This window comes from Crinia signifera, chromosome 7 (assembly GCF_055691185.1).
Source record: "Crinia signifera chromosome 7, ASM5569118v1, whole genome shotgun sequence".
In the NCBI taxonomy this organism is placed as follows: domain Eukaryota; kingdom Metazoa; phylum Chordata; class Amphibia; order Anura; family Myobatrachidae; genus Crinia; species Crinia signifera.
The window spans coordinates 193,589,478-193,610,751 of NC_139223.1; the positions used below are offsets into that span (position 1 = coordinate 193,589,478).

Genomic DNA, 21,274 nt, shown 5'->3' on the forward strand with positions numbered 1-21,274 from the left:
TATAGATGTGTGTATGCGCGATGCGTTGGTCGCTGGCGGCACTGGGTTTGCACGTTTGTGCCGCACATCATACCTAGTGACATTGCTAGTGACAAAATGCATGTTAAGCGCGGAACAGCGATAATTCTCTTTCATTAACATTGCTCAATGTGTAGGTTCTGATATATCAGCCCATCAGCATTGGCTTGGTACACACCACTAGAGTGCAAATCTTGGGCTGGGTCAGGCCTGGAAAGCATGCTGGGATTTGTAGTGACACGCCACAGGTTGGCTGGTTTATTTTCCTTTCACTTTATAAAACATGGATAGAGCAGCGCTACGTGTGGGTGGTTACTGTTACAGGCGGCCGGGCCTATAGGCCTGATAGGTGCTAGGTCTACGCCGCCGGAGAACTAGGCCCGAGCAGCGGCGGGAAGAGACGACGACGCAGCAACGTCTCCGACCCCCCTCTCTCATTGTCTGCGATAGTAAACATGGAGGGGAGCGCGCACGTCACGCAGGAAGCCGCCCGCGCGCACGGGGCCGAGTTGGTGGCGGCGACGCTGGGGTGGGGGGGGAGAGGAAGGGAAAAAACCCACAGCACAGACTCATAGACGACATGACTGCCAGTCGAACTAGCCAATGAGCGTCACCCCATCGTTTCTCTCCCTCCAATGGCGTCGCGGAGGAGGTGTCTCCTTTCCTGTGCGTCTGACGTCACACGCCGTCCCCGTACTGGCTGCTAGCCCCACCTTTTGTGTTTCCCGCACCGTCAATCAAAAATAGGGGAAAAAAAAAAAAAAAAACGCGCCTGGTCCGCTCCGTCCGCAGCGCGCCCGTGACGGCCCCGAGTCCAACCATGTCACGCGTGTAACACGCCGAGCTCGGCCTGCGCCGCCTGCCCGGGCCCGCCAGCGCTTCCCTGACGACACTACTATCCGTGGCGGGGCTTTTTTTTTTTTTTTTTCTGGTGACCCTTCTAGTCCTGCCGCCGACACCATGACCGGTACGTATCCGCCCGCCCGCGTCCTCACCTTCCCGCCCCCCGGCCGGCCGGCGCCGTCTGGGTGTGAGGGAAGGGAGGGTAGGGGAAGCCCCGCAGGCTCCAGCAATGGCGCTCCCCGGCCGCCTGACTCTCACTCTCCTTTCTCTCCCCTCCCAGCTCCGGAGCAGCCGGTGAAGACCGAGCAGATGTCCGCCCTGGAGATTGACGGCCAGAACGAGTACCTGCAGCACGGCCACAGCAGCGACGAGAGCGACCAAGGCGGCGGCGGGCAGGTAAGGGCTAGGCCGCAGGCCTCGCAGGCGCCACGCAGGCCTCCTCCCTGTACACCCACCCGCAGCACCGGGCACCGATAACGCACAAAGCACCCGGGAACCGCACTTCCTGTGTCGGCTCCGGACTTACGGCCACCCACTTTCTCCCCTCTCTGTACCCGCCCATTGTGGGTAGGACGCTCCGCCGTCAGCGCCCGTTCTCTCCTGGCAGCCCGGCTGCGGCCCTGTCCCCCCCGGTGGTGGCGGTGCTGGTGCCGGAGCGGTAAGTAATGAGCCCAGGCTGGATCGCAGACAACCCCCCTAGGGGGAGGGAGGGCATCTGTCCTCCTGAACCCCCCACCTCCTCGGCTCACCCTCCCACCGCTCCTCCTCCCTGGTGGCCGGCTCTGAAGGGGGTCACCCCTTCGCGACCATCCCTTCGGGCACACGGGGGGAAGCTTGGAGGCTCTCCCCGGCTCCCGCAGCCCTTCCCCGGCCAGCCGGTTCTCCTGGATGCCGGATGGGGTAGGATGAGATCACCTGCTGCAGGTCGCCTCTCCCCCCCCCCCCTCCCTGCCTGCTATAACGGCCTCTGCCCAGGTGCTCTGCAGGCTGGGCAGCACCAGAATGTACTGATGACCCTGTTCACCTTGACATTTATTTTTGTTAAAGAACCCACAGTATGCAACTCATTAGATAGTGATCATGGCCTGCTACAGTGCTCAGCAGAGGCCTGTTAACCCTGTGTCTGGTGCTAGTGTACCCCTGTCTTAGGGATAGCCCATGTGTTACGGTTGCCCACCCAGGCATTTGAGATTGACCCGTGGGTCCGACCTGTGTACCGTTATATGACTTGTCAGTTATGGAGGGGCTATAAGTCAGCACATTTGCATATAGATAAGTGTTTTGTCATTTTTGTTAAATTTTTGTCATTAGAAAATGATGCACACAGGTGTGCGGTATACTGTGGAGGATGCGTGTGGTGGGGATGTGCTGACCACCACCTGCAGCAATGATTTAGTCTCCAACCCTCTGTATTGTTTGCGCTTGCAGCATCTGGTACAGTTTACTGGGCACATGTCCCTTGAGTGGAGGCCGTCTGAGATCAGTTTGCAGTTTTACCTGTGTCTTAGTAACTTGCTGTTATGCTAAAACATATACATTCGGACATTGGCTGTTATATCCTGTAGGTGTACCAGAGTCACAATATTGAATTTTTAGTAATTTATGGCCACCTTGGTCATTATCTAACGCAGTTCTGAGTAAAATTATTGTATGGGTGCCACTCATGACTCTTCTCATGTGCTGTGTGTGTGTGTGTATATATGTATACATTCCTTGTGGTTGATTCCATTAGTAGTATTGCAGTGCACTCCTCTGCGCTTAGGGCCCCAGTAAACCTAGCATACCTCGGCAAATTGTGGCCTAGCTCCCCGGCGGCTAGATCGCGTGAGATACATTGCAGGCAAAATGACCACCCATGATGTATTGCACGCAATTTCATTCACTGGCTTGGGATACAATGTATTATTGGTGCAGCAGTGACAATCTAGATCTGAACCGATGCACAGGAGACCCACATCAGATTGGAATCATAAGTGAATTACATTTGATTTGATACTTTTCACGTGATTTATTGGTCTGATGATTTGAAATCACATGGAAAAGGGCCAAATCGTTCCAGTGTGTGGCCAATCCTACAGTAGTCCCTAATTCTGCATAGCAATGTCTGGTGCTGCTGCTGCAGGACCACCACACATCACTGCAGTTCTACTGTTATGAAATGCTGGGATGAATGTACCACAGTATCTGGAGTACCATTTGTTACCTACCTCTGTCTTATGTCATGTATTTTCAGTGGTTCTCAACCTCGGTCCCCAAGTACCCCCAACAGTGCACGTTTTCCAGGTCTCCACATAGAATCACAAGTGAGATATTCGCTCCGCCTGTTGATCTTTTTAAATATGTCCGTGAGTTATGAGTGCACCTGCCTAAGTGACCTGGAAAATGTAAACTGTTGGGGGTACTTGAGGACCGAGGTTGAGCACCACTGATAGAGTACCATTGTTGGTTTTCGAACACAGTCACAACCGTGCCTCACCTGCAGTTCACCCCTAATTGAATCATTGGGGCACATGTATTAAGCCTTAACCAGATAAAGAGGTAAATGTCCAGCCAATCACCTCCTAACTGCCATGTTACAGGCTGTGTTTGAAAAAAGTCAGTATGGAGCTGATTGGCTGGACATTTATCTCTTTATCACTGTTGCATTTATCTCTTGTTAAGGCTTAATACATCTGCCCCACTATTGGTTATTTCATTCAAGAATGAAGCAGAAATTCTGAAAGTTCTGCACTTATGTCATTTTTACAGCACTTATGTCATTTTTTAGTTGTAGTGTATCATAATGTAAACACCATTTTGGATTTATTTATTCTATGTATAATAACAATTGTGGGTACTTGTGTATTATCACGGCGCCCACTAAGGGCTATTCTGCATAGGAGCATCGCTTCGTGTAGCGTCTATAGTGCTATGCGATATCCATGTTAACTGCACAGGAGTGCTTATACAATGAAATATCGCATGGCACCAAATGCGATATTTCATTGTACAAACACCCATGCCATGAGATGTGATGGGTGCTTACTATGACGTGATGCAAGCACCTCTGGCATTGTTTTGCGTAACACCCAGTATCCACGTCAGCCCGAAGCATAGCGGAACGCGTCCTCCGACCTTTTCATACCCCCCCACTATCCACGTCGGCGTGGAGTTGATTTTATATAGTTTGGCGAGCACCGCAGTATTCGGACACGGAATACATGTAAAGCCACACTATATAAAATAAACTCCACGCCGACGTGGATAGTGGCGTTATGAAAAGGTTGGGAGGACACGTAGCACGCTCGCCACTCTTCGGGATGACGTGGATAATGGGGGTGTGTTCTGGGCACATTCACACCGGCGATATCATTCATCTGACACAGTAATGACGGCATGTGTTAACGAATAACTGGTCTACGTTAGTAAAGAATTAATGATGAAAGAGCATATAAAAATCAATGATGACAATAATCAAAAATAACAATGACAAATAAGAACAATAACAAAGATAGGAACAGTAACAAATGAGAAGAGTAAAAACAGTCAATCTGCCTTTGGGAGCAGAGTCAGGGCATGTAAGGTTCGTTCAAAGGGCTTATCTGCTGCTAAACATTTGCGCCACAAACTCTTGTAAGTAAAGGGCCCTACATACGCAGAGATGTGTGCCAGAGATACATAACAGGAGATTCAGCACAAGAGATTTCACTCGTGTGGCTCATTTAAGACAATGAGCCACATACAGAGAGATTTGTGTCAGAGATTCAAATTGGGAGATTCAGCACGGGAGATTTCAAATCTGTCACGACTGTCACAGCCGCACATGCCATCAAACTGCACTGTATGTGTGTATGTGTGTATATATATATATATATATATATATATATATATATATATATATATATATATATATACACATACACATACACATACACATACACATACACATACACATACACATACACATACACACACACAATATACTGCTGAAAATAAATATAAGTCATTAGTGAAACAGTGACCTCCCCCCAAACATTTCATAGTTGGTGGTAGTGTCCCCCATAAAAAGTTTTAATCGTTGGTGGTATAGTGTGGCATCCCCCTCTCCCCTCAACCATTGGTGGCACAGTGTAAAAAAAATATAGTATATACTTACCAACTCCGGTGTCTTCCAGCGTCGCGTCCTCTCACTGCAGCTTCCATCTGACTGCAGAGGGTGGGCGCGGCACCCGGCAGGTCCAGGAAGCGTCTCTTCAGCTCCGGCAGTGAGGCTTCTAGGTCGGCGGCAGCGGGGCTTCCAGGCGGCAGCGGGGCTTCAAGGTCGGCGGCAGTGGTACTTCATCTGGGCGGCGTGCTCCGGCATGACAGTCGCTCAGATGGCCCTGCTCATCCCCGCGCCACACATGCGGGAGATGAGCAGGAGCTTCTGAGCGACTGTTATGAATTGACTGACCGGGCCATTCTGAATCTTGTGCAGATTCAGAACGGCGGGGGCGCGCATGTAAATCGCTGTGTGGGCTATATACACAGCGATTAACATGCATTTTCTGAGCGATTTAGTAAAATCGCTCAGAAAATGCCTGAAAATTGTGCTGTGTGTGGGGCCCATAAGAATCCTAATGATGGCGTGCTGTGCCACGTTGCCTCTTGTTTCTCCATTTTGCGGACCCCCAAAGACGCTCTATTGTCTGTGTGCGCACACCTGTTTCCGGGTCAACGAAATTATATATATGGTTTACATGGGCAGGATGGTATCCTGCCCATTCCAACTCCTCCGTGCTATATGCCTGCCAACAATCGCTGTAAATCGTGGTTCCGGGCTCAATGTGACTGTTAATGGCGGCCATAAGAGTGCTCGCATCCCGTTTTGGCACAATGGTGATGAAGCACTGCCCCATTTCACTTTTGATGCCTCCAAACACCCATTGCTGCGGTAAAATGCGACCAACATTACTTTGTCTTTTCGAAAACATACTTTCGTCTACCTCGACTGTCCCGGGCCACCAATACGGTGTTGCAGCTGTGCCATCAAGTCCATGGTAAAGGCCTCCCGCATCCAAGCTTTGTATAGCAACACAGTCTTATTGGACATGTTCAGCTCATGGTGGCAATACTCTGAGGTCAGCTCCTCTGACCAGGAATAAATAAACCTCACAAGAGTTAAGAATGACAAGTGGCACCCCGGGAAGAAATGGGCTCACCTTTTGCCGGGCTCACCTTTTGCCGGCATGCTTTTATGTGGTATCTACACATGCACTCCTTGATGGACAAGCGCATGGGGTGCCCATTTGTGCACGTAGCCGTCACTGGCAGCAGGTAATGCTCCTGGAAAAATTGGACAGCGTCCTCCTCAGTCTGAGGGAGCGTGAATAGGCTCATTGATGATGCTGTCATCTCACCAAAATGAATGGAAATCAGTCGAAATAACTGGAAAACGCTGATAAATCACTAGCTCTGAAAAACCTCAGAGTGAATTTCTGACAAGCTGCGACGGGGCGGCAATGACATGGAGCTGGAAGGGTAAAATCGCATCGCATGTTAATATGTTATGCGATGCGATTTCACTAAGTTAACGTACGTAAGAAAAGTGGGCGCTGTGATAATACACAAGAACCCAATTGTGTTTGTCTGCTTTAAATGGCTGTTTGCCAGTTGGTTTTTCTGCTTTCCAACCACCAGTTCCACAGCCTCTTTATATAATAGATACCAACTGTTCGTAGTTGCTCATCATGACACATGGGGGGGATTTAAGTGTTTTACCCCACAACTACCACAAATTAAATTATTGCCCCATTATAGATGCTGTTGGCAATGGGGGTGGTATTTCTTCTTTCAGTCTCCTGCAAAAAGAAATCTATATCTCTATGGCTTTAGCACCCTAACAGGACTGTAGACAGGACTAGTTGCTATTTTTTTTTGGACACATAAAGCAGAGAGCAGAGGGCACCCAATCAGAGCATTTCTTGTGACATCCATTGATGTGAATTGCATCCATTGACTTCAATAGATTTCTCAAACCTGCAGCTCACATTTAAAGTGATGGACAATATTCATTTGTTTGTGTAGCAGGACACGGTTGTCTATTACTTATCAAGTGTGTCGTGCCCAGATGTACACATAAAAAGTTTACTGGGCACGCTGCCCAAATTCCAGACTGTCATCAATATTTTGCTCACCACCTCTGAAGTATGTGAACAGAAATGATGGGCGTACGCAATTCTTGCCCCAAGCAGCACGAACAATTGAATAGCTTTGGGACACTGTAGATGGGAGTTGCGGCAGCACAAATCAATTCATTCCCACCATTAGTTGTAATTTTCCAGCGAATAATTACAAGTGCATATATCGGTTATTCAGTCATAGTTTTATTGGTAATTACGTACCATTATATGTTCATAAAATGTTACCATGGATCACACAAGGATTAGTTCTTACTTATAGTGGGTATACTTTTATTTTCTTTTTATTTTAGTAGGATTTCACTCTCAGGCCATTACACTTGTTGAACAAGACTATTCTGAATATTGTGATATATATATATATATATATATCTCTATCATGATACTAAAGCAATAGAGGTGTTACAATTTTACATTTTTGTTTTCCGCAAGTCATACAGTTTTTTTTTTTTTCCCCTCTACCAGAACTTCTTTAAATAGTACTTAGTAGAAACTGAGCAAGAGAAGTAATTCTGATACCAGGTTTCACATATAATGACCGATTTTATATTTGTGATGTGCATCGAGGCATGCTTGGTTCTGAACTTATTCACCAAGTATTGGGGCAATTCAATTGCTCTTTGCCCTGCTGACATACAAATCAATAATGCTCTGTTTGGGAGCACATGCATCGGGGGGAAAAACAAATTTCAGCTTGCATCGGTGCATAGAACAGGTTTGGGTGCCCTAACCCAGACTTTAGGTTTGAGTCCTAATCCAGACTTTAGACTGATTTAGCTGCTCTGCTTGGCTAAACCTGGTACTAATAGGTGTACATGGGGCATGCGTGCCCAGCAGAGTGGATAATTAAAAAACTCTGGAGGACCACAAAACAATTGAATTGCCCCAATTGTATCTGTAACATCTGCACCTGTATGGGTGGCATGGAAAATCTTGCTCCATCCAACTCTGGTGGTTGTTCCCAAACTGCACACTTTGACCATAGCATAGATTAAAGATCCCTAGTGTTCACTTTAGATTTTTGGGTGGGCAGGGCGCTGGGGAGGCGGACCAGGCCCGCCTACGGCACACTTGTGGGCGGTCACGGGCGCCGACGTCACACAAGGGGCGTGCCCGCGCCACGATGCCGGAGAAGTGAAGGGCATCGCCGTCTAAGGCGGCGCTGGGCTTCCCCGTGCAAGCAGTCGGGGCAGGCACCAGGCTGTTTTAGCGGGGCGCTGCTAGCAGGGCGCAGTTTGCCCTTTAAAAATCAGGCTAAAACAGCCTAGCGGGAACACTAGATCCCCATACACTAATGGCATTTAGGTTTTTTCTACACTGTTTCAATACATGGGACTGAAATCGGGGAACAGTGTCAAATCATGTAATTTACTTAATTCTGATCTGATGCGCCATATCCGCAGGTTGTCACCGCTGCAGAAAGGATGCATCATATCCCAGGACGGTGCATAGGGACCCATGTGTTGTATCGCATGCAAAGTGTCCACAAATGTTTTGCATGTGATCCAATTTCCGGGCTATAGCATGCAATACTTCGGCCGGTACTTGTGTATTATCACGGTGAATAGCCCACTACGGCATTTGCGTAGTGGGCTATTCAGGGTAGGGAAATCGCATTGCATGCCATTATTGCATGGCATGTGATGCGATTTTCCTATGTAATGTATTCACTGCTCTCTGTCAGTGAATACATTACAAAAATCGGGTCCGATAAATTGCATCGCATGCCATTATTGTATGGCATGCGATGCGATCAGATATCGGTTCAGATTGGACATATAATAATGGCATTTAATGTGCTATACAATTAAATTACATTTTATTTAGACCCCCCCCCCCACTATCCACGTCATCCCGAAGAGTGGCGAGCGCAGCAGAATGCGTCCGGCCGACCTTTCTATACCCCCACTATCCACGTAGGCGTGGAGTTGATTTTATATAGTGTGGCGAGTGCACGCGTAATACATGTAACATGATACGCGTCCTCTCGCGGGGCTCGCTGCACTCGCCACGCTTCGGGCTCAGTGGCTCGCTACGCTCACCACACTATAAATAATCAACTCCACGCCGACGTGGATAGTGGGGGTATGGAAAGGTCAGTCGTGATAATACACAAGTACCCTTCGACCTAGTATATGGGGCCCTTTAGATTCTGTGTTTGAATACTGCAAAATCCACAAAGCACAGAAGTATGGTAACGTTTGGTTCGTTGAGCTCTTCCCGCATTACTTATCTTGTTTGCCATCATTTTATGTTTTGTATTAAGTTCATTGGTATTCCTCTACCAGTTAAATGCACCTCAATATAGGAAATACATTATAGCAATACAGTAGTATGAATCTAAACAATTCATGTTAATTACATGCTCATATCTAGCGATTGCTAACCCTTTGCACCTAAAATTGTGCCCAAAATAGAGTAGCCTCTCTATGGGCAAAAACTCTCACTGAGAAAGGATAGCCTAAATCAGGCATGGCCAAACTGGCCCACCAGCTGTTGTGAAACTACACATCCCAGCATGCCTTGTAATATAGTTTCACAACAGCTGGAGTGCGCAGGTTGGACATGCCTGGCCAACCAGTGGCTCTCCTGCTGTTGTTAAACTAAAAGTCCCAGCATGCATTGCCACAGTTTTTCTATTGGGGAATGCTGACTGTGGTAAGGCATACTGGGACTTTTAGTTGCACAACAGCTGGAGAGCCGCAGGTTGGCCTGGCCTAGATTATCCAGGCTGCTGGTGAGAGCTTCCAAGACAGTGACTAATGCTAGGTACACACCAGAACGATCATGATTGTGAGATGGTCACACGATCTGTTGGAGCACACAATCCGATCATGATTTGTATCTAGTTGAATGGATCTTTTACAAATCCTGACTGCAGCAGGCAGAATCAACAAAAGACCAGTGGGGAAACGGAATCGGATTTAAAACATGCCCAATTTACGTACAATCGGTCGAGATTGTATCGAAATTGGGGGGGAATTGAGGCCAAATCATTTTGGTGTGTATCCAGCATAACTCAAATAACCATTCATTACAACACTGGTCTACAGAAAAGACTCACTGAATACACAGCATGTTGAACCTTAGTGTGGATGGGCTACAGCAGCAGCAGACCACAGGTTTCTTACAACAGGAAACTGAGGCTGCAGTAGCTCAGGCTCACACTGGACAATTGGAACATATTGCTTGATCTGACAAATGCTACTTTACGCTGCAGCGTCTATATGGCAGTGTCACAATTTGTCTTAGTCCATTCTGGTAATGAGGTGCTTGTGATTTCTCGGCACCTTAATATCTGTAGGGCTTCGTTTACATGCCACAACCTACCTGAGTGTTGGCAATGACCATATGCACTCTGTAATGGCCATAGCCACCGGGCCTCAAACAAATGGGTGCCGGACGGGATCCTGTCAGTCATTTACCCAACGTCGGGATCCCGACTGTTAAAACACCGACAGCCAGGTTCCCGACGGCCACCGGCTATTCTCCCTGGTGGCGAGCGCAGCGAACCTCCATGCCCACAGCGCAGCGAGCCCACAAGGGGCTATGTTGCGCTCACCATGCTGTCTGAGTCCGGGCAGTCGGGATCCCGACGTCGGGCTAATGACTGTCGGAAACATATACCACACCCAAACAAATGGGGCCCCTTTGGAATGTGGTGGAAAGGGAGACTGGCAGCCCAGAAATCTGCAGTAACTGTATGATGCTATTGGATCAATATGGAGCAGACTCTTTAGTGGATGTTTCTCGCAGCTCCTTAAACCCATGCCCCACAGAGCTGGTTCTGGTGCCAAAGGGAGGTCTTATTCCGTATTAGAATTATTTGGAGAGTAATATACTATATTTCCTGCTATCTTATGTTAACTGCATTGAATGCTTGGCCCACAGGTGGCTTAATTACTACCTTAGTCAATGTGATTAAACCACTTGTGCTGGGCTATGGATATCACATTTTTGTTGTGCCTAAAGTACTGATCTCGGGAATCGCCACAATTATTCAGAGATCCGGTTGATCAGGCAGTACATCCTTTGCTGATCATTCCCATATATCTGCATCTGCCTGTGTGTATGGGTGGTCAACTGACCAGCTCATGCTGGCTACAGCAAACAGTGACGTCACAACTGGGTGAGCGTTTTTAAATGCCCGGCCAGACTCTCATTTCGACTGGTTAGGGAGTCTTGTTTACCAAATAGGTTGTCATAATAATAAAAACGTACAGCTCTCCAAAACTAGCTATAAAATTAATCCAGTTTAGTGGGTTAGTATGAGATGTAATGTAAGATGGCATTACTGCACTTCCTACCATCCCATTGTATTAGCTGTTTAATTACAACAATCCTTAGATTGAACCAAATGTATTTGTAATATATCCAACTCACTGTACCGTGTTGCTTCCTTTTAGCCATGAGAGGAACCTTGAGATTCAAGTGGAACAATGACCAATGAACTCTATCAATCATTCAGACCCCCACAAGTAAAGCAGTTTTTGAGGCCCCCATACATTAGGCCGACTTGTCCTAGGGACAAGTCGGACCCAATTTACCTGGGAGCCGCCCGGCAGCTCCCCGGGAGGCTCACATACAATTTGGCACTTGATGTGCCATTTTTTACATGGGATAAATCGCATGCGATTTATCCCATGTAAAAAAAAACCCGGGGAGCTGCAGGGCGGTGAGGAGTAGTGGGGGCGGGCAGCGGCGGCCAGCGGTGGTGGGGGCGGGTGCGGTGAGCGCTGCTGACCTGGCCGGGCAGTGTACTTACACATAGCAGCAGCGGGGACGGGACGCGTAGTGGCGGCTATTAGATTTTTTAAATATTTGTCAAATGACCGGCCGCTCTCTGATTGGCCGGAGAGCTCTCAGCCAATCAGAGAGCGGCCAGTCATTTGACAAGTATTTTAAAAATATAATAGCCGCCACTGCGCTGCCCGTCCCCGCTGCTGCTATGTATGAATGGGCAGCCTGTGATTGGCTGAGCGCTCTCTCAGCTAATTGCTGACTGGCTGAGATAGGCCGCCCATTCATTGTATGGGCTTTTTTTTTTTTATTCCGTACTGACAGCTCCCGCCGGCTCCCCCTGCCCGGCTCTATGCCGCCTGTGTCCCCCGCAGCGTCCCCAGCCCCCCCTGCTCCCTCTACCGCCGCGCCGCCCCACTAGGTCCCAAGTCGGGTGGTCGGACGTGCAGCAGGTCCGACCACCCGACGCAGATCCGATGCACACGGGACCGCGCATCGGATCTGAGGGGACATCAAAACTAGCCGATTTTGGTCCGATTTCGGCCAGATCCGACTGATCTGGCTGAAATCTGACCAAAATCGGCTAGTGTATGGGGGCCTTTAGTGTGGACATGATAAAAAAGTTGTAGGATAACTATTTATTTATTTAGGAAACCTAGTGTACTGGCACTGAGCTAATTCCTCACTCCAGGCGTGTGGGCGTTAGACACAGATGTTTACATATGTGAAATCTTTGATGCAAGTGTGTAGATTATGGATATTAAGGTATTTTAAGGTGAATCCTTTTTTTTTGAGGACTCCGGTACACTGTAGGGCAGAGCTCAATTTGGGGTTCTAGAATCTGTTTAAGGGGCCTCCCTATTAGTACCTATGCAATACATTCAATTAGGAACCCCTCGTGTGTGTCTAGAACATTATGTTCCTGGGTTGACACTTGTTCAGTATTTTTGGGGGTTTAGGTGGCAGGTACAGGGGTTAAGAACTACACCATATATCGCATAAGAAGCATGCAGGGGCCATACATATTGAGATCTTCCCATTGCTCCCTATGAGACTTGGTACTGTGCAGCAATACAGTGTGATGGGGAATAGATGACAGGCTACACTGTGTGCCGCTGCTGCAGAGCGATCATGGACACCAGGCGGCTTTGACTTGGGAGAGGACTCGGGCAATGCCATGGCCTCAAATCATTCCGTGTATGCTATAGTCTTGTAAGCAGGTCTGTAGTTACAGTTTATGCGGGACACGTGCTGTGCAGTCAGTATGCAGACTGACTTCTGCATTCACACATACCCCATAGTCTCGTGAGACTTCCCGACCTGCGGTGACTTATTTTGGTCACAGATCTTGGTGTTGAAATCTGGTTGCAAGGAAGCGGAATCTGGTCGCCAAAGTGACCTGGCCCCTGCGATTTCTCGAACCAGGCATTAAATGCATTTATTTTAGTGCCATTTTTAGAAGATTAAGTTGGAAACTCCCAAATTTACTAAACTTTTCCCTTATGCCCACATGGTGAGACGTATTTTAGGTGCGATTTGAACTACACCCGATTTTGACTACACTACAGTAGTCACTTACAGGGTGCATGTGATCTATTAAAAAATCCATGCATGTACTATTTTTGCCTTGCGATATTGAATACACTGGAGGGTGCATCGCAAAGGCAAATAAACACATGTGATTTGAACTAAAAAGATTACATTACACCATTAGTTACATAGTAGTTAGCTGTAAATGTACCCACAAAATATTACCCTTGGCTCGCCTGCCTAATGGGTGAATTCACTAGTGAGCAATGTGCCCCCGAACATCACCATAGTTTTTGGCAGCAGTTAAATTGCTGCTCTTCCTGCACACCTCTTTGGGCCCAATTCAATTAACAGTGAGTTCTGTCCACAGATTACAGGCCTGTACATTTTAGAGGTTATATTTTATGAAGCGTGCTCTCATGAGTTGCACAATTCAATTGTTAAAGCAGACTTATAGAAACATAGAATTTGACGGCAGATAAGAACCACTTGGCCCATCTAGTCTGCCCCTTGACTTGTGACCATGTCCCATGGTAAGTCTACAATATGTGACCTTGTTGATGTTCATAAGGTGCAGAAATCACCAGGATCTCCAGAAAATATAACAAGACTTGGTAACAATATATAGAAGGCTATATCTATATAATCTATTGCATTGATTGCGCCCAACAGTGCGGAGTTTAGCAGCATAACCTGGCTGACTTCAACAAGAGCTAGGTGTGATGCAAAAAGTGCTGTTTATGCATCCAAACGGGTCACTCCGCTTATCTGTGCTCATCTCAGATGAATGTTTGTTTGTTAAACAAGTTAAAAATATTGGTAAAAACACTCCCATGCACATGTTTAAAAACTAAGGTCAAAATACACTTAACTTAGCCCTTATTGAGGTTGTTGCAGGGAATCACTTGACAAAATGACATGTTATTGGCCAAATTGTGCTATTTAAGTATAACAAGTGATCCTACTTGCCACCTACTTAGAGCCTTAAATGAAGACCCGCTACACTTTAATGCCTAGAGTGACCCGTGTTAATGCAGATTTCTCTGAATAGGAAAGTGGGGCCTGCAGCTAAATGATTTTTAACCTATGGGATGCAATGGAAAATTATTTACTTAAGCTGTAAAGTAGATCTAGGTAAGTGGTTGCCGAACTGTGTGCTGTGGCACCCTGGTGTGCCTGGAGACACTTGCAAGGGAGCCTCGGATTGGTGGTCCAAGGCCAATTAAAATTATTAATAGGAAATGTAATAAGTAAATTCATAGAAGCTGCCAATCTTGGCCCTCACCACATAATGAAATGTAAGGATGACATATTAAAACAATATAGTTTTATGTTTTTTATTTTCTAAATTCTCAATTTGATACGTTTGGCATAGGGATGCCGTGAATTTTTTTTTCTAATACTCTAGGGCCCGTCATGATTTAAAAAAAAAAAAAGTTTGGGAACCACTTTTCTAGGGACATGAGTAATATACTATAATCCCCCCTGGGCAGTACATAGTAGTGAAGTAATTGAGCGAGTCTCTATACTCCTAGTCATTCGTCTTGGCTCTGAGGCTTGCTGCATTGTGGCATGGCAACTACAAGTTTACATGCTGGTCTCTTGTAGCTTGGAGACTAGAAAAAAACTCTCCAGATGGGGATTGTATGTGACATTGTAGTTCAGCAGCATATTACTCCATGCCTTATAGAAAGGGGTAGTAGTACAAAGTGCATCTTATGAAGCTCGTAAACACAAATTCATAATGACCTGAAGAGAGACCGTTTTGAAATAACAATGTTCTGCTTAGAATTATGTGACATGTTTGGTGGTGTTATGCAATTTTAAACATGCTTAGAAGGCAAAAGCGGGTTGATTCTATTCAAAACTATGTGAATATTGCGAGGAGAGCGCTCCTGATGTTATTATGCTAATAAGTTGGAGAATTCGGGTACTCGTATGTGTTTAGTCACGAGTACCGGCTTTTTCCGACTTGAGTGCCCCGTGGCGATGCTTTTAGTTCCGCACAAAATAGTATCACTGCCCTAGTTTTGTTGGGACGGATCCCGACGGACATTTACCCGATGTCGGGATCCTGACTGTCAAAACAGACAGCCGGGTTCCCGACGGCCACCTGCTATTTTCCCTGGTGGGGGTCCACGACCCCCATAGAGGGAGAATAGAATAGGTGGCTCACTTAGCGAGCCCGCAGGGGCTTAGTTGCGCTCACCATGCTGTCTGGGTCCGGCCAGTTGGGATCCTGACGTCGGGCTAATGACTGTCGAACCCCTGTACCCCACACCCTCTGTTCACACCCCCAGGAGGGGTGCTTACAGAAATCCAGTAGTCGGTAGCAGCGCTCTGATTTCCTACGCTTTTCACATCATTTGAATAGAATCAACTCCAAAGAATGCTGAATCTCTTTAATGAGTTCTGTGTCCCAAGAGCGCATGTTCAGCCTGGAAACTATGGGCCGGGTGTGATCCAGATTCTACTGATTTCCTGCAGAATGTTAATTGTGAGAAACACTTGTGAATACTGTCATCTGTGTGGATGTGTTATAATGGCTGATTCTGCTTTAACATAAGAAGACAATGGGGTTTCGCAAGTGAAAGGGTGAGATGCTGGTAATTCTGAGTTAAAGGTGTTCCATACAACAATAACATCTGAGATTTCTAAGGGCCCATACACATTAGGCCGTATAGTACACAATGTTATGATTTAGTTTAGTTCAGTTGGATATTGTATAATGTGTACACACAATGTTTTGTAAGATGCGTACTACATGCGTCTTTTGAGGCATCGTATGATAGACCTGTATGCAGGCTTGATGGTAAGATATTGGGTGATGCCATGCATGTATATGATCTTATGTCCCATCATATAGTGTGTATGGGGAACCTTCGGCTCTCCAGATGTGGTTGAACTACACATCCCAGCATGCACTGCAACAGTTTTGCTATTTGGCCATACTGAAACTGTTGCAGGGCATGCTGGGATGTGTAGTTCAACCACATCTGGAGAGCCGAAGGTTCCCCATCCCTGGTTCATAAGATACCACGGGTGAGATTTAATAGGATGAGAGAATCAGAAAGTGAGAGATTTGGGAAGAAATCTCCAGTTTTTTTTTAAAGAGGCAATCATTTACACTGCAAAATCAAACTGATGTTGCAGTGTAAATGATTGCCGCTTTAAAAAAACTGGAGCTTTCTTACCAAATCTCTCACTTTCTGAATCTCTCATCCTATTAAATCTGACCCCACATGTCTGGGAGACCAAGAGAAATTGTATACAATATCTTATTGCAGGGCTTGACAAATTTCTTTAAAATCTAGGAGCCAGGATGAAAGTGTAGGAGCCATACAAACTAAAGGTTTGGGTGCAGGGAGGAAATCATTCCATGGTCACCGACCATGGAATGATTTCTACAGTGCTCGCAGATCTGAAACACCTCTCTGGTGTCTCACATCTACGAGTGCCCTGTGTGGGAAGCAGGCACTGTTTACGTCAGCTGCCCGCCCCCCCCCCCCCCCACCACACCACCGGGACTTTGGCATGGGAACACCCATGAAACGGTGGGCATTCCCATGGGCTCTGCCCCCCTCCACATCCCACACTGCTAGTTGCGAGCGGGACGGCGAACAGGCAGTTCGCCGTGTGCATACGCTAAAAATTAAATCAGAATAACCCCCATTATAACATTCTTCAGTCAAGGAAGCAGCCCTAGTTACATAAAAGGGACAGTGGACTCACCAGAATGGCAGGTGGAGGGGTTATACTAGAGTCCTGGGAGAACCTGACAACCTCAGACAGCAGGGCCACTCTCTTGGTGGAATACAGTGGTAGCGGAGAGCAGACAGGAGGGCAACACCCGTCTCAAGGTGCAGCAGCAGCCACCTCTTGGGAGCCCTCTCCTGGCAGTCATAGACCATCCAGCAGTCCCTGCCCCACCGTAGACCATGCAGGAGACAGGACGCAGCCTCTGGGGAAGGAACTGGAGAGTGGGCAGCCGCGGGCATCCGGCGGCTGGTATCGCGAACATCGGGGATCGGCAGGAGCTGAGTGGAAACAAAACTTCTCTGCATGCTGATTAGGCCACGCCCTCGCTGGCTCGAGTCTTGTTATAGCCACAGCGGACCTGCTCTGATACAGCCTGGTGAGTTGTCCACTGCTCTGCCTGGCTGTTACCGCAAGTGTGCCCGACCATGACCAGATTCTACTTCCTCCCAAAAAAAATCTGGTCGCCAGGTAGCAGAGTCTGGTCGCCGTGGCGACCTGGCCCCCAGGGTTTGTCGAGCCCTGTCTTATTGTATCCCATCATTCTACTGGGTACATAGCCACACTATGATTTTTGACATGTTTTCGATTTGATTTTGCTTCTAGAAACCTAAAATTGAAATGGGTGTTAGACGCGTTCAATACGCATTCAATGCGATGCACGCTCCTGTGTTGTCTAAATCGAGTAGAAAAATGGACTGTGCAGCAAACACTATCAAATACAATCTAGTAAATCCAGTGTGTACACTGAAATCGAATGCAAAAGTACAGATCTAATGGGAAATCGAATCTAATAGTGTGTACACACGGGGCTATATGGCTTCCGATGTTGCCGATATAGTGAACATCGGAAGCCAGATTGCATGCTTTTTTAGGGCTTGTGAGCCCGATGCGAGCTCCCGTGTGAGCGCAAATCGGCAGTGAAATAGAGAGGGCAGCCAAGACTATATAGTGCAGATCTCCACTATATAGTGTAAATTGTGCCACTCCATGCATGCCGTGCGATACAATCAGATCACATCGGCACTCTCATCTCACGGCATATCCTGCCGTGTGTACACACCTTTAGAACGATGGGATACAATAAGATATTGTATACAATTTCCCTTGTCCTCCCAAACATCTTATGATCTCATGTACACACTATGGGTATGGGTCATAGGGTCCACCACTAAAGGTCGACACAAGCATTGGTCGACAATGGGAAGGGTGACGGTCAGGTTGACATGGGTTTTTTTCTCACTTTTTTTGTCTTGGACAACATATCTGTGTACAGTGTGCCCTCGCTGTGCTCGCCATGGTTCGGGCGCTGTTCTATTCTCCCTCCATGCTCTAGTGCAGGGGTGGGGAACCTCAGGCCCGGGGGACGAATGCGGCCCCCCAAGCCGGTCTGAGTGGCCCACCAACCGGCCCGGTGGCTTTGTCGGGAGTCAAGTACAGGGGAATTCTCACGAGAGGTCGGTAGTTCTCATGAGATTCCTCTTAATCAACAGCAACCGGAGACTGTCAGTCCTATTCTGTGGCAGCCGCCGGAGCGTGGGACGGCTGCAGCAGGGGAATTTGTAAGATACATTTTTATATATGGCCCCCGAAGGATTTTTTTCCCCCTACAAACGGCCCTTGGAACAAAAAAGGTTCCCCACCCCTGGTCTAGTGGATGGTAGGGTATGAAATACCACCTGTTTTTTGGAAGGGGAAAAAGTGAAAGAACAATGTCCTACCTTCATATTGTCGACTTAGCGACCGTATCCTCACACCATACGATGTGACATTAGACCATAATATGTGCAGACATCACCCAGTATCAGCATCAAGCTGGAATGCAGGACTATCATACGATGCCTCATAAAATGCGTGGGAGTGCGCATCTTACAACATGTCATGTGTACACATTATACAATGTCAAACTGAACAAAATCATAACAAGAGTGTACAATATTGCATAATATGTATGGCTCCTCATGAGTGTACGTAGCCTTAAGGTGCCCATACACTGCCTGTGACGTCTCGCAGCAGTGTACGGACACCCGACAGAGGACCTTCCCGGCGGCAGGGAAACATTGCGATCCATTGTGATGGATCGCCTGTGTCCCTGCTTCCCGCCCGGTCGCCTGGAGGAATGGGTGGTCGGACGGCCTGCCGGTCCGACCACCTGGTCGGGTCCGATGCGCACGGGACTGCGCATCGGACCCGACGGCATGTCAGCAAGAGGTGATTTGGTCCGATTTAACAGGCCGATTGTTCGCAATCGTCCAAAATCGGACCAAATCGCCTCGATGTATGGGGGGCCTTAAGTCTAATTCTAAGGTGTTTGGTCACATTTCTGCAATAAGCAATTGATGACCAATTCTTAAAGAGAGAAGTCTGTATAGTTTACAACAGGCCTGTCCAACCTGCAGTCCTCCAGCTGTTGTTAAACTACACATCCCAGCATGCCTTGCCACCGTTTTAGCATTCCCCAATAGCAAAGCATGCTGGGACTTGTAGTTTCACAACAGCTGCAGGGACGTAGGTTGGACAGGCCTGGTTTACAATATAGGACAGTAGAGACTGAACACTATCCTTGTGACTCCCACAGTTCATGCGGTCTTGATACTGTACCTGTGGATATTTTATAATGTCAGTTCATCAAGACTATATCTGTGCACCGGCTGAGGTTGGGGGTCCATGCGGAATGTGTCTCCTGCTGCTGTAGCAGTTGAGCCTTTTAGATGTATTTAGAACATGAGACGTAATAAGGCCTTGTGCAGCCTTTTAAGGTGATGCATGGTTTGGAAGACTGCTGAGCTTTAAAGCTGACTGCAGCTTATACATTGCACTTTTCTAACCTTGTCCCTTACCTAGCTGGAGCTTTTGGGGCTACTAAAGTTCTTGCACCCTGGCCAAAAATTATGTGGAGGAAGCGTGTGAGCCTGTCACAAGCCGCAGTGGATTGTAAATGGTTGTGTTATGGTTTTGGCTAGGAGGAATGGGTAAAATGAAACCTACAGGTAGTAGTGCAGTTTTAAAACCTCCTGCAGACATAGTTGTAATTCAGCTTCATGAACAGGCATTCTCCGCACACTGAATAATACCCCTTTCAGACCGCAAAATGCAGGGTCGCTTCAGGACTTTGAAACGGCTCCGTCCCGGTTGCGACCCTGCATTTTGGTATGTTCAGATTACTTCAGCGGACCAGCAATATTGTCAGTTCGCTGACATCATTCGGGGGTGCGGCAGAGCTTCATTGGGGGCGGAGGCGGTGCTTAGAGCTGGCGCTGCTCCAAGCACTGCCTTTTCCATTGATGTGAACGGAAAATGGGTTACTTGACCCAATTACCCCATTCACACCGCAAAGCAACACTGCAACAAACCGGTAAGAACCCTTCATTTTTTACTGGTTCGTATTGTCATATTGTCTACTGGTAACCCCTTTCACATCGCACCAATTATCGGGTGGAACCGGCATGAACCCGGTAATTGGGTGCAATGTGAAAGGTGTGTTAGTGTTTAGGTGGCAAGGTATGCTGGGACTTAAAGTTTTGCAGCTCCAGGAAAGCCAAAAGCAGTCAGCCTGAGGAGGACGTAAGACAGCTCTGAGGTAATTAGGTTCCTTTTTAGAGTTCTCAATTTGGTATTTACTCAGCACAGACCAATAAAAATCAAATAAATCTAATGTCTGTTAACTCCAAGTATCACCTGCTCCTCTCTGTGATTCAATAATCAGGGATATAAAGTAGTTTATGATCTTAATACCAAGTCCTCACAGCTTCACTTACGAGCAAATGCCATCAAACCAATTGTAAAATGATTTGGTTCCTTATTTATAGATGGCTTAAAAGTTCAGTATGCCGACCATCGTCACCAATCAAACACATACTTGTATAGAGCACCGCACATGCCTGTTCCTCAGACCCAGTCACATGCCTTTTCCTGGTGCCCAGTTTATAGTTGCCACACATTAGCGCTTCCAATGAATTACATGCCACACAGTAGTGCTTCTGTCCCGACTCATAGGATGACAGGCCCCCAATTCATAGTATGCCACAGTATGGTGACCTCAGGCCGCAGTGCAACTGACTGGCTTCAGGTCTGGACACCAATTAAGGCACAGCAGGAGGCCAGGCAGTGTTTGAGGGATGGAGACGTTCTGTAAATCGCTCCATGGAAACTTCATACGCCTGGGCTAACGGTGAAACATGCCCCTGTTTTCTCGATCCCCGGCTGCTTCTGCCCCATCCCTCCTCATG

The 21,274-nt window shown here is 47.4% G+C and overlaps 1 protein-coding gene across 4 annotated transcripts in view; it reads left to right on the plus strand.

Moving 5' to 3' along the window:
• Positions 1 to 625: 625 nt before the first annotated feature.
• The window catches only part of SP3 (Sp3 transcription factor), a 36,263-nt gene continuing 15,614 nt past the window's right edge, over positions 626 to 21,274 (plus strand). The window contains exons 1-2 of one of the 4 annotated variants that reach the window (XM_083154780.1): positions 626 to 985; positions 1,142 to 1,257. In XM_083154780.1, coding sequence (XP_083010906.1) covers positions 979 to 985; positions 1,142 to 1,257 — 123 coding nt within the window. In that variant the 5' untranslated portion in view covers positions 626 to 978. Of the gene's footprint in view, positions 986 to 1,141; positions 1,258 to 1,649; positions 1,762 to 21,274 lie in introns of those variants that run through there. The other 3 variants (XM_083154781.1, XM_083154783.1, XM_083154782.1) reach the window with 3 other exon arrangements.